The sequence below is a fragment of the Agelaius phoeniceus genome, chromosome 8 (genome assembly GCF_051311805.1).
Source record: "Agelaius phoeniceus isolate bAgePho1 chromosome 8, bAgePho1.hap1, whole genome shotgun sequence".
In the NCBI taxonomy this organism is placed as follows: domain Eukaryota; kingdom Metazoa; phylum Chordata; class Aves; order Passeriformes; family Icteridae; genus Agelaius; species Agelaius phoeniceus.
Genome location: NC_135272.1, coordinates 28,711,670 through 28,724,626, shown reverse-complemented (window position 1 = coordinate 28,724,626; position 12,957 = coordinate 28,711,670). Strand labels below are relative to the sequence as shown.

The following is a 12,957-nucleotide window of genomic DNA, read 5'->3' as shown; positions in this document are numbered from 1 at the left end:
TTCTAGTGTGTAGTGTCTTTTAACTATCTGTTGAGCACAGCTTAAGAGTTTTTAAGCTGAACCTTAATATGAAAAAAACCACCCAACAACCTTTTAGATGGTTACAGGATTTACAGGATAGTCTTGGATTCTGTTCAGTGCACTTTAATTAACCATACAAGGTAGTAAATTAAAGTACCTCAGACTGACTTGACAGTCAATTAAACCTTGGTTGATTTCATTGACAATGTGATCATTAGTGTAATTGGCCAAAATGACAGGAGGCCCACTTGGAATTGTGCCCACTTGAAATTTTCCTCTAATTCTGTGTACGCAATCCTGGGCAAGATAATGGAGCTGTATCCTAATATTTTCCAAGGATTTTGTGTAGCTGTCTGGAAAGGTAAACTCTAGCAGGCAAAAATGAAGGAATGGGTTACTTGGGAATCCAGATGGCAAAACCTTTTGGGGTTTTCTTTTGTGTGAAGTACAGTGAATTGCTTCTCTCATTGTGGAATTTGTACAGAGTTTTGCAAAGTTCACCATGTGATTTCAATCAAAAGGATGTGTATATGTGTGAGGGAGATTTTTTTCCTTTGTTAAATAAATGTAAAAACTGTGTTGAGGCCATCTTCTGTTAATGGTATCTGGATACTTAAGAGATTTAGGCTTTTCCTCTTGTTTAATACTTATCTAACTTGGTCTGTCTTCCTCTAGTTAAAACAACAGCAGTCTTTCCTATGTTTTTTTCATTTTTTAAATCTTACTTTGCCTGAGGACTTCTAATCTTTAGTTGGGTTGCAGTGTAGATGTATTTTCTCACTGGATTTATTCTGGAGTTCTGCACTTTGTGTGGAGTGGTGATCCTGTGGTACCCTGTGGTACTGGGTTGTCAGGTTGTGCATTTCTGGGGGCAAATGCTTGCCTCCTTCCATGGAAAGTGTCTGGTGCATGTGGGTGCTACTCTGATGGAAATAAGTTGTAAAAAATTGTTCCTTGAATTACAGTAGGTTTTCTGGTCAGTCTTCAAAGATAGCATCTTCTGATCCAAAAAATTAATTGTTAGTACCATGGTTTCCTCTGTCTGTTCTCCTTCCATAGACAGTTCTTTCTTTATCTCTGTGAAAAGTAACCAAAATATAGCTTGTCCTTTTCAGATCAAAAGGAATTATTTAAGTGGGCCTTGGAAGCTCTCAGGCATCTTGTCTGTAGCTGAGGAGATTCTCTGGGCTATTTTTCTCAGGCTTTATCTTCCTGTGGTGCTTCTGTGCCTTTTCCAGACCCTCAAGGCTCCTGAGTCAAGAATACGAGATCACAAACTGGATCCTGATCTGCTGTGTTGGCCACTGTAATCTGAAAAGGGCAGTAAGGTTAGGCATGTGGGAGTCTGCATACAAAATTCTGTAGGGAATCCATGGTGTGGGATTTGATAGAGATTAAATGTTCATATTTGTGCCTTGGTAAGAGTCCCTTATACCCACTGACATCCATTTAGAGAGGTGTTAAGATGTTTGAAATAAACACCCTTCTTTTTTGGAGCGGACAACCTCAAATTAATTCCAGACAGTTCAGCAGAGCTTATTTCTGTAAGCAGGGGAGGACTGTGTGTTTGCCTGATGTGTTGGCACAGCCCATCTCTAAAAGATACACTGCATGCAAAACATGGGTATAGCAGCACTGCTCTGTTTTCAGAGGACAGCTGCTGTGCCTCTGTTTCTGAGATGCTTTTCAAATGTACTCTATTGTTCAGGTTCTGTACATCTTTGCAAATAGAAGTGTAATTGCCTGCTCTGTGGTTATTTTGCCCACCTTTTAAAAAATTATTGTATTGTTTCCTTCTCTTCCCTCTGGTTTTTCATTCACCCTTGGGGAAAAAAAAGTATCCTCTTTGTGACTGCTCACTTTGTTCAGGCCTTGTAGGTGTCACCCAATTGCTGTAAATGAACAGTGAAGTTTGGAGTAGGTGAATAACCTCCTAAGTCTAAGATTTAAAGAAAAAAAATTAAAATACCTGTATTTTATAATTAAAATTTTAAAATCCCAGTATTAAAATACCTGTCAAGTTTGCCAGTCCAAGCTGAATTTGATGGGCTCCAGAGTCATCCTGATTACTTCATCATCCTCTTAAAAAGAGAAAAAATTATTAGTCCCCCTCCTTTTCCCCCCCTTTTCTCCTACTTGGCAAATGTAGCTTGTTTCCTGTGTTTTCAGTTGAACTGAAATTAATATAGCTTTAAAAAATATCTTTGTGAGGAAAATTTGTCTGGCAGATTGTTATAAGAATACTTTGTAGCAGGATTGTTGGGTTTTTTTTATTAATTTAGGGGCTAGGTGTTCAGTGGGTATAACTTTGTGTTCCTACCAGGTAAGGAATTGATCTTGGAACTCATAGCTCATAAATGGAAGCTTTAAAAACAAGTTTTTGATGCTTCAAGTGAATAACTTTCCTTATGCTGATTGAAAAGTTTTAAAAAATTTTTTTTATACTTGGAGATCCCTTGTTCACTTCTGAAAGTGAAATAGTTTCTTGCTGTAGCAGTAGATTGGTCACCAGCTACAACTGAAGTAGAATAAAATGTTACATTTTATGGGTTTCTTCAGCTCCTTTGCTTGCTGTAGCAACCAGAATTTAAGTTAAAAAAAGAAAGGGCTGGGGGAAGGGAATGAAAGTTGTTTGTTACCAGTTAAGTTTTGAGTTCCAAGCCTATTTGTCTCAGAATAGCCAGAGCATAGGGTATTTCTATGAATCTAAAGGGAAAGTTCATTAGCTTGCTGTCTTAACTCTTGATATTGTCTGATGGTTTGTTTTATTTCTTTGTTTTTTATGCCCCTGCTTGGATATCTTCATTCTGTTCTTACTCTCTTAAATGGGTGTAAGCTTTGTTGAAGTCCTATCAAACTTATTAGATACCTCCACAATAACAGTAATCTCGATTTTTTTTTTTTGTGTTTTAGAATCCAACAAGAGTAGAGAAGACAGCACATTACCTAAGATGTGAGAAGTCCTCCCATAGTGAAATAAAATCTTGTTTTCAAAATGGACCGAAGTAAGCGGAATTCAATAGCAGGATTTCCACCACGCTTGGAGCGCGCTGACGACTTTGATAGCAGCACTGGAGAAGGGACTGCATCCCAGCTAGGAAGAGTTTGTACCTCTTCATACAGAGCCCTGATAAGTGCCTTTTCCAGACTTACTCGTCTTGATGATTTCACATGTGAGAAAATTGGCTCTGGTTTCTTCTCTGAGGTGTTCAAGGTGTGTGTTTAGTTTTTTTTCCTCTCAGTGTTGGTTGCTTCATGTTTGATGATGAGAATGTACAAGTCTGTCAGGCAAAGTACCTTGCACTGAAGTCAAATGATAGTCCTTGTATTTGCTTCACTCAAAATGGGTGAGTGATGAAGAACTTTCTGGCTCCAAATATTTCTTCAATCACTCTTACATCTGGTTTTTTGTCACTTATAATTTATTTGAGGAATTGCAGAGCTTTTTGTAAGAAAGAGAAAAAGCTAATAATAATTGCTTTATTTTTTGACCTCAGCCATGTATTTTTGCATTCATGTAGTGTTAAACACTGATGGCTGTTGATTCTCCCATATGTAAGTGTAAATGTCTTTAATTTAGCTGGTTTCTTGGTTTTGTGGGATAGTGCACATTCCTTTGGTAGTCTTTGCCTCACAACACTTAGATGCATGTGTTAAGGAGTTCCATACATGGTTGCTGAATTTGGAACGACAGATTTTATTGCACTGAAATTACAATACAATTAACTGCTCTTCTATTTCCTTTGCTGCTTATGCCACACTTCTAGCTCCAATAATCAGAGATTGGTTTGAAGTAAATAATATTAATGAGAAAATCTGATGTTGTCAGTGGCTTGTTGCTATGAATGTGGGACATGGAAAAGACCTTTTTAAAGCAATTTGACAAATGCAGTTTTATAGTGCTGATAGTGTTTCTGCTGCTCTGACTGTTCTGGTAAGGTTTATTGTAGAGGAACAGGACGTGGAGTTGTCTTTCAGGCATTGAAAAAATAGTCTATTTCCTTGTCTAGTTCCTGACTTTGCATGGAGTTACCCTCCACACAGTTTTCTGGCATTTCACTGAAATGGAAACAACCTTACAGTATATTGTGTCCATTCCATGACAATTAATCTGTTTTTCTTTATTGAAGTTAAACCAAAAAACTTTTTATCCAGTTTTATTGCTGTAAGGAGATACCTGCATTAGAAAATGGAAATTATTTTGATATTGCTTTAATACCCAAAGGTATTGAGATCTCCAGGTATGTATTTCCTCTTGTGTAAAGGCAAGTCACTCCATGGAAGTCTTTCTGTTTAGCTAGATATAGGAAATTTTAGTTTTCACTAACACCAGTTTTTAATTCTTTCAAATTGCTAGAAATCCTGAATGAAGAACTTTATTCAGGATGTGTAGGAGACTTGGTGTAGGACATTTCTTTATAAAGCCAGCTTTTATAACAGTTGAAAACAAGGGTTTGTTTGGTGTTTTTTGGTTGGTTGGTTTTTGTCTTATTTCCCTGTTTGGAAAACTTTCTATAATGCATTTTGTAGCAACTGGTTTTGTGTGGAGACATTTTCTAATGTTAAATGCTTTAAAGTTCTGTCTGTTACTGGAATCCATCATTACTGTTTCTATGGTGAAGCTGCTGCGCCATATATAAAGGTACCAATAGGCTTGGGTCGTGTCTAAATAACTAGGAAATAACAGACCTCAGTTACTTGTGAGAATTTCAGAATTCAGGTGGAGGGAAAAAGGTAGCTAAAAGTAAAGATGAATTTCCAGTATTCATAGTAATTGATTATTTTGAGAATTTGTTGATTGAGAGAAATTCCTGATAACCAGTTTATTTTTATGTACATAAGCAAGTCCTCTAATTCTTTAAAAACCTTCCCCTGCTATTCTCCTTTGCAGTGAGCTAAAGTAGACATCCCAAGGAGCTGGATTGAGTTGGTGGCATTACTGTGTGTGGGAGCTGTGGTGGTAGTCTGAGTATCTGGTGTCTGTTTTCACAGAAACAACCACAGTCCCCCTGCAGGCAGAGACTGAGTGATAAACTCTTTTCTTTTGCATCAGTTTCAACCAGAGCTCTGCGGTTCTGGCATGAAGGGGTGAGGATGCTTTACAACTTTATCACAGGTGCAGTTCCAAACTCATTTAAGCAGGTTTCTGTTTTGCTGCTTTATCAGCCTGACCACCTCTGTCATTAATCCTGCTGTGCTGACGATCAGATTTCATGTGAGAACCTTGATGTGCTTCCAGTAAAGAGAGCCTCGTGGCTTGACACTGTTAAATTTCAGTCTGATCTGCAGGCTCACAGCTAAATGATTGAAGTTGAGAAAAATCCAGGGTAGTTCTAAACTTACTGTGTAAGTCATTTTGCAAGAGCAATGAAGCCTTCCCTTTAAATGATCAAAGGTGTCTCAAAACCCACCACATCTCCAGAGCTTTTTCATTTGCCTATTGTTTTGTATCATACATTGGGCTCACTCAAGCGATTTAGCAAAGAATGCTTGGACTATTTTAAGGGTTTGAGATTTTTGTTTTGCTATGCAGTTGACAATTTTTTTTCAGTGATATCTTCCCCTCTATCCTTTTCTGTGGAAACTTCTTTTAAAATATAGTCTATTGTGGTGGTTAGAAGTTGCCTTCTCTTAACTTGCAAATAAGAGTATGTTACAGCTCAGATGTGTGTATTAATGGTCATATATGCTATGAATGATCTTTTAACATTTCTAATGCACCTTTATTCACAAACATATTAAAATCTGTGGTTTATTCAGAGTATTAAACTAGTGTTTTGATTTTGTTAACCATGACGATAACACTTTGAATTCATGTTTAACTGAATACCAGGTGTTATGGAAACTAGTTTAGAAAAACTGAACTTTGCCAAAATATCAGCAATCTAGTTTGAAGCAGCTGACTGACTAGTGCCTGTTCTTAGTTTCAATGGCAAATGCAGCACCCTGAGGTTTACTTTTAAGATCAAGCTGGGCAGAGACTGTTTGTATAAATAAACAGCCATGATCCCAAACCCTCAAACTGTTGGGAAAACCAGCTGATGAAGCTGTAAGGAATTGTGGGGGAATCCAAGCATTATACTTGGATTCTTGGATGCTTGGATTCAATTGAAGTATTGTATTGGATACAATATGGATACAATTGAAGTATTGTATTAGGAAATAGTTACTATTAATTATAAAATGTGTGTTTGGAACAGCAGTCAGACTAAAATCCAGGATGATCTTCTATTCACATGTACCTTCAGGTTCAGTATTAAGTATCCAAGTTGCTGTGAATTTCCTTCAGATGTTTTTTGTCTCTGCATTCTGTAGCTGAACTTTTGAGAGAGACTGGAAATACTTGTGACATTTCAGTGTTAAAAATTGACTTTTTGCAGTTTATTATTTGTGTACACATAAAACAGGAGTCATTGATCCAATATAGATTTGTACAAGGTCAGGTATAAATACAAAGAGAGGGCATCGTACTTTTGGATGTCTTAACAAGATGGGTGGTGGGTGCAAAAGGATCAGTATCCTCAAGGTGTTTGTGCTGTATGTGCTTATACTGTGAGGCCTCCTGTTTGAATACCCTTGAGTGATGGTCCCCAATTCATTAATTAGTTGTTAGTCTTTATTTGTGTGGTCAAATTAATGTTCTCTGACTTTCGAAAGCGCTGACTGATCAGGAAAGGTGTGCCTGTCCAAATACGTACCTTGTACCTGAGGCTGGGATCCTGTTTCTAGTATTTATTTAATGTCTTCAGGGTGTTTAGAGATAAGCAGCATCCAACTGTCTAATGTGAAAGGGGAAACGAGGCTGGAGTTGTGCTCACAGGTACTGAGAAGAACACATATATAATTCTTTTTCTCAAGTACTTGTAATGCACTGAGGATAAAACTGGTAATTCTGTCACCTCTAAACATACAAATAATAAATGATACTAGATAGTGTATCATTTATGATATTGTGTGTCATGGGCACATTGTCATGATGGTGGGCTTGATCTCTGGAACATCTTGTTCTAGGCTGTGGGAGGTTTAAGAGATATTACTGATCTGGCTTTCCCAAAGTGACTCAATGGAAAGTTTTTTTTTTTGTACTTTATGACTTCGTTACCATTCAGATTAATATTTCTCTCTGTGTTTGTCTGTGATTTTGCAGGCCTTGAGGAGTCAAGTGCAGAAATGTTTAATGTCACTTTCTTCTGTTGCCTCTGACCTAGGTTTGACAGGGCTTAACTAGAATAACAGTGCAGAGTAGGAACAGAACAGTGGAGTAAGTGAGGGATTAAGTCATGAGATTTCAGACCCAAAAGTTGTGAGAGGTCTCCTGACAAAAAAAAAAAAGAGTATCTCTCTTGGTGGGCATGAATATCTGTATCATGTTATACTTTGCCTATAATGTCTTATAGTTGAACTCTGTGTCTAAAAATAAAGGCATTATGAACTTCTCAAACAGTTAAGGCTTGGAAGAGTTACTGGATCATCTACATACACTGCCACATCACCTGAGGTCTTTGAATTTTATCAGTAACTGGAACTTTGTCTGGAGCATATATTGACACCACATACAGCACAGGTACACCTCCCTTGCTGGTTTTTAAATTCAGTTCTGAATTGGAGGTCTCAAAGACAATACCATGCCCTGGTCTTCTCAACAATAGCATGTAAAAACCATCCTCCAGCTTTGTGTCACACTCTTAAAATGCACATCACTTGTTGCTATCATGGCACATTAGTACCTTATATTTAATGGGTGTGGACTTCCTGTTCTGTAGCCTTCAGTCCTTGTTTGCAATGAAGGTTTGCATTTGGGTATGTTGATTTTTGCTCAGATAGATTTAAGATATGAAGTGGCCTTCACTAGTTAGTGAAATAACATGAACAGGGTAATGGTCCAAATGTAAAAGTTTCAGATTTTTCCTAAGTGGCAGCTTCCATCAGGAGGAAGGCAATGCAGAACATTGAGGTAGAGGAGACCTCATTTGGTTCTTGAGGAGACTCCCCTGTCTTACCCTGCTTTGTCATGTCCAAGTTATCTTCAGCTGGCCCTGGCCAGTCTGTAACACATTGTAGTCAGTTCTGGCATGGAGTCTGATGCCTTACAGAAGTCTATGTATATTGCTATTGCAAAACATGTATATATTTTGCTTAATCAATCTTATTACCTAAATTGAAAATTATGTAAATCTAGGCAGGGATGTTATGAGAATTACTACAGTATCCTTAGCTAAGCCAGGCATAAGTATTTCTGCTCTCTTCTTGGCAGCTACTTTTGGCTTTTCCTTTAAACTTCCATCATAAAAGATTCTACAGCCTCCTTTGGTGTATCCAGGCTATAATTTATTATTTTTAAATGATCCTTTTATAGATAGAACCTCCCAGTTTGAGTTGTTTCTACAGCTGGTCCTTCCTATTTGCTTATTGACTCTACTAGCAACTCATTACTGACAGAGGTTTCCATTTTCCTGTGGCATTTAGTCAGAAGAGTAACATGTCTGTGAGTGTGTGGAAGGAGGGAAGCAGATATTTGAGTAGTTATAAAAATGAGCATGCAAGGAAGGGAATGCCAATTCATATTAAAAGGAGAATATTACTACAAATAGGACATGGAAAAAGTACAGGAAAAAAGGAAAGGGACATGCTGCTTGGTTTTCAGCCCACGCTCAGCACAATCCCACTGCACAAGGTGTTGGAAAGTGTCAGAGTTTGCAGACAACATTTTCCTGGACTGGAATCTTTATTAACTTGTATTTTATCAGATAAACAGGCACTGCAATATTTGAACTGTCAAAAGTGTTTTAAATCTAAATGTGAGTCTGTGCATTATTGCTGGTCTTTGCAGGATGGCCCTTCAGCTGCTTGAGCTGGAAGGGGAGAAGCTCCTGGAAAAGGGATGGTATGAATTTATTGAGGAATTGAGAAAGCATCAAGAAGAGTTGCTTTCCATCATCGATAAATGTTTTCCTCATACCATCTCTATCTACAGTGATTGTTGCTTTGTCTTAAGGAACAAAGTAGTAACACTGTCAATTTAGAAATTTGAAACACAACAAAAACATCTTTCTGCATAACCTGTAGATTTTCTGGTATTCAGGTTAAAAGTTCTCAGAGAGCAGCATTGATAATGTAAAATTTCATTGGAAATCTCAAATCTTTCTCATGCTTTTTCTTTGTCCTTATGGCTTCAGTTTCAAAGTTCTCTCAAAGTTTGTCATGTGTTGTTTTGAACATTTGGTGAAAGGTTTGTACTGGGAAAGGATCTTTTTTGCCTCTGGAATTAGCAGCCTGATCAGAGGCCCAAGTGTAAGTGTCTGAACACATAAGTGTTTTTGAAAAACTTTGTAAAACGTTAGAGGTGAGATCACACACACAGTATCCATTATATTTGTGATACTATTTGATAGGCTTAAAAGATACTTCATTTTAATTATTCTATTAAGTAACTAACTTTCAAGTTTTAGTCTTTAAATATTTTTTCAACATTGGATATTTGACTTTAGAAAAGTTGGAGAACACAAATTGTTAACTTGGTGTTAACATATGAGGACAAAAAAACAATAAAACTTGGTTTAATAACTAGAGAAGTGATTCAGTGTGTGACTTTAGTCTTAATGTGTTTGCTGTATAAAAGTTGTCATTACAGTGCATAAACAGACTTACAATAAGGAAATAGTTATTTGAAGGTGTTCTTTAGTGTAATGACAAAGGCATAATAAAGCCCAGTGGCTAAAAGCTGTAATAAGAATTGTACTTATTTTAAAAAAGCATCTATGGGATGTGCCTTACTAACCAAAATTTTTCTCTTTCCCGTTGCTTTATTAGTGATATTTGTGGCCATCTTTATTATTTTTTTAGAATGTTCTTGATTAAGTTCGGTAAAGTGTTGAGGAAGTTTTAGCTTTCAGCAATATAATACCACCAAATTTGGAAAGTCATGGTCTAGACAATAGGAATTTTTCTCAACTGATGTGTGGTTTTTTTCCCTCTTGAAACTTTTGTAGCCACATCAAGTGAAATGAGATACTTCAAGGTCTACTTATGACAAATAGTGGCAGAAGCCATCTTTTTAGGGTGGAAAAGGAATAGGGAATGAGTAAGTGGATTATCCTACATTTTGGTTTTGCAGATATAGTATTAGATCTTTTAGGCATGGGGAATATGCTCTGTAACTGAAAAGTGACCCCCATTTGACCAAGGCCTGTCTTCCCTCACTCAGGTGTAGAGCCATTGTTCTTGTCCCTGCCCTTCCTGTGTGATACAATGCCAGTCAGAAAAACAGACAGCAACTCTTCTTGTTCATCTATACCTTTTGGCCTCATTTTTTTATAGGATTGAATTTTAAGCTGAAAATCTTTTCCTTTTGACTAGTGAAGGAAACTCACCTTGCTCAAGGTGACAGAAGTAAGGTATTGGAGGCTAAAGGTCTCTCCTGTGAAGTTATGGTGCTGAAACAAGCTACTAATTGTTTGGGAATACAGTCACTGTATTATGTAATCTGGCCAAGGAGGCTGGAATAACCCTGAAACTTCACTTCAAACTCTGGGGTTTTATTAGAGAGGTGATTCTGATTTGTTTCTTTCTATTCTGGTTCTTGTCAGGAGTAGGAAGCAGCATCATTGTGGAACTGAGGCATAAATGCAGAACTCTTGTGAGTTTGATTTTTCTCACACTGATGTGAGAAAACCAAACTCACATTAGTTTGATCAATCAATCAAACTTTGGAGCTCTTCTTCCAACTGCTAAGATGATTTGTATGGTAACCACTTAACCAGACAGTTGTCTTCCTCTTGCTAATGGTTTTTTTTTGCTATTGAGGTGCCAAGCTGCTGTCATCCTAGTCCTTGTCACTTAATTAGCAAATGCTTTTACAGGGCATAGGCTACAGGAGGAAGTAGTAATAAATAGGCTGTGCTCCAACAGATCATTAATATAGAAATTAAAAACCTCATCTGTGTTGTTAGTGTTTATGGATTGCACCATCGGGGTAAAATACTCACTTCCTCCCCACTTAGCAATTCTGAATTTTAATGACATTTGCATATATCTAAGTGTAGAGCACTCTTATTTTTAGCAGAATTAAAAATGCTTTGAAATACAAGGTAGAATGGAGGGTTAACTCATATTTACTATCAGAAACAAGTTCTGGTTTTTATTAATTTATTTTCTGGGTAGAAGTCTTAAGATATGCATGTTATAATCATCTTAAAACATCAGCTGATGAAACACTGGGATTGAAGGAGAACCAGGCTGCAGATTTAATAAAAGCCATGTCTTTAGTAGTGTTGTTGAAATATTTTAAGAAAATTTCCAAAACTATACTTCCATAATGCTTCTTCCTACAGTCCTGCTTGGCATCACTACAGTCAAGTCTAGAACTCTAATGAGTAACACAAATTAAAACAGGGTGAAACAGTTCTTACACTATGTTTCACTTTCTCTGATTGTGTCAGACAGCTTTTCTGTTGAAGAAAGAAATATTTAGAAAATGATAGAACTACCCTGAAATGAACAATTTGTTTGAAGACTAAAAAGGCAGAATAAAAATCACTGAAACAAACTTGATGGTAAAGAATTTTCTGTCAGAAAAAAAAAAAGGAACATAGTTTAATTTAAAATTGTCTATTTGAAATGGATTTTTTACCTGCTTGAAAACCTGGCCTCTCCTCAGCCTTGCTGAAGAGCTGATACATGGAATGTCCGAGGTAAGTCTTTGTTGTCCTCACAAATAGAAAGAGTGCTCACAAATTCTGTCAACAGTAAGAAAGACACTGATACTGTAACAAGTACCCTGCAATAGGAGATAACCCCCATTTGGATTTGTGTTCAGTACAGTGACTGCTGTAGTTCAGAGTCCTTTGGGCCTTTGATTTCCTCCTGTCGGACAAGTGCCAATCTGGGTATCATTGTGCAGTTTTCCCAGGGCAAAACAGGTGGCAAGATTCCCTTGGCACTGAAATGTTTGTGTGCTTTTTTGTCTTGTTTTCCATAATAATTTCTCAAGCACGGTTAAATGAGATCTGTTTAGTTTTCTCTTCTGGATGGAGATGTGCTGGGTTGGCAGCTCTGGGATTTTCTGTGTTTTGCCAGCTGGCAAACATGCACATTTGTGTAAGCTCATTCATAGCTGATACTGAGAGACAGGTGCTGATTTACTGTTCTTCAAATAACTGTGCTGGCATGTGTCCAGTGTTAACATGACTGCGCCTAGAGAACAAGAGTGCATCACTTAAAAGCTTTGTGAGACACCTCTGAGGCACCTCTCTGGACTCTTATTTACTGGGACTGGCACCAGGGGACAGTTAAATATATTTCAGTGGTGGATTTCATTACCTGTGCCTGGGGAGTGTCTGTGATGTTAATGCATACAAATGCATATGTGTTAGTGCCTAATATGAAGTGTAAAAATGAGAACTGCAAATTACTATTGGTGGGACTAACAAAATAGAGATGCTTACAGTCAGATCCATAGGCAATGCTTCTCCATAGCTCCTTAGCAGCCACTGGAAGTGAACTATTGGGACTTCTTCCCAATAGATGCTGAGGCCCTATCGAAACTATAGGAACAACTTCTCCCGTCCAGTCCATGTGCTTCCTGTGTCTGGGAGTTGCCACAGCTGCTGTCCCTCGCTGAGACTGGCACTGCCTGGGGTGCTCTGGGGTGGCTGCAGGGCCCTTTGCACTGGCAGCAGCTCTGCAAGGTGGGAGCCCTCTGTTTGGTGGCATTAGGGGTTGAGGAGAGGGCAGAGCTCTGAAACATCGGCTGGAGTGATCGATACCGAGACAGCGTTGCTTTGTTAACTAATCCGGAGCTGACAATGTGTCTCACACTGACTCACTGCTGCTGCTTTGTAACATTCACATCAGCTGCCTGCAGTTAAGTCCTGCAAATCCAATTCCTGTGCTTCCTAGCCTTTACAGGCCATCAGGAGACATAAGAAACTGCATGGC

At 37.9% G+C, this 12,957-nt stretch overlaps 1 protein-coding gene across 3 annotated transcripts in view; it reads left to right on the top strand.

Moving 5' to 3' along the window:
- TESK2 (testis associated actin remodelling kinase 2) overlaps positions 1 to 12,957 on the top strand; it is a 76,413-nt gene that overhangs the window by 4,869 nt on the left and 58,587 nt on the right. For 2 of the 3 annotated variants that reach the window (XM_054637965.2, XM_054637968.2), the window contains exon 2: positions 2,935 to 3,235. In XM_054637965.2, coding sequence (XP_054493940.1) covers positions 3,017 to 3,235 — 219 coding nt within the window. In that variant the 5' untranslated portion in view covers positions 2,935 to 3,016. Of the gene's footprint in view, positions 1 to 2,934; positions 3,236 to 12,957 lie in introns of those variants that run through there. The other variant, XM_054637969.2, reaches the window with a different exon arrangement.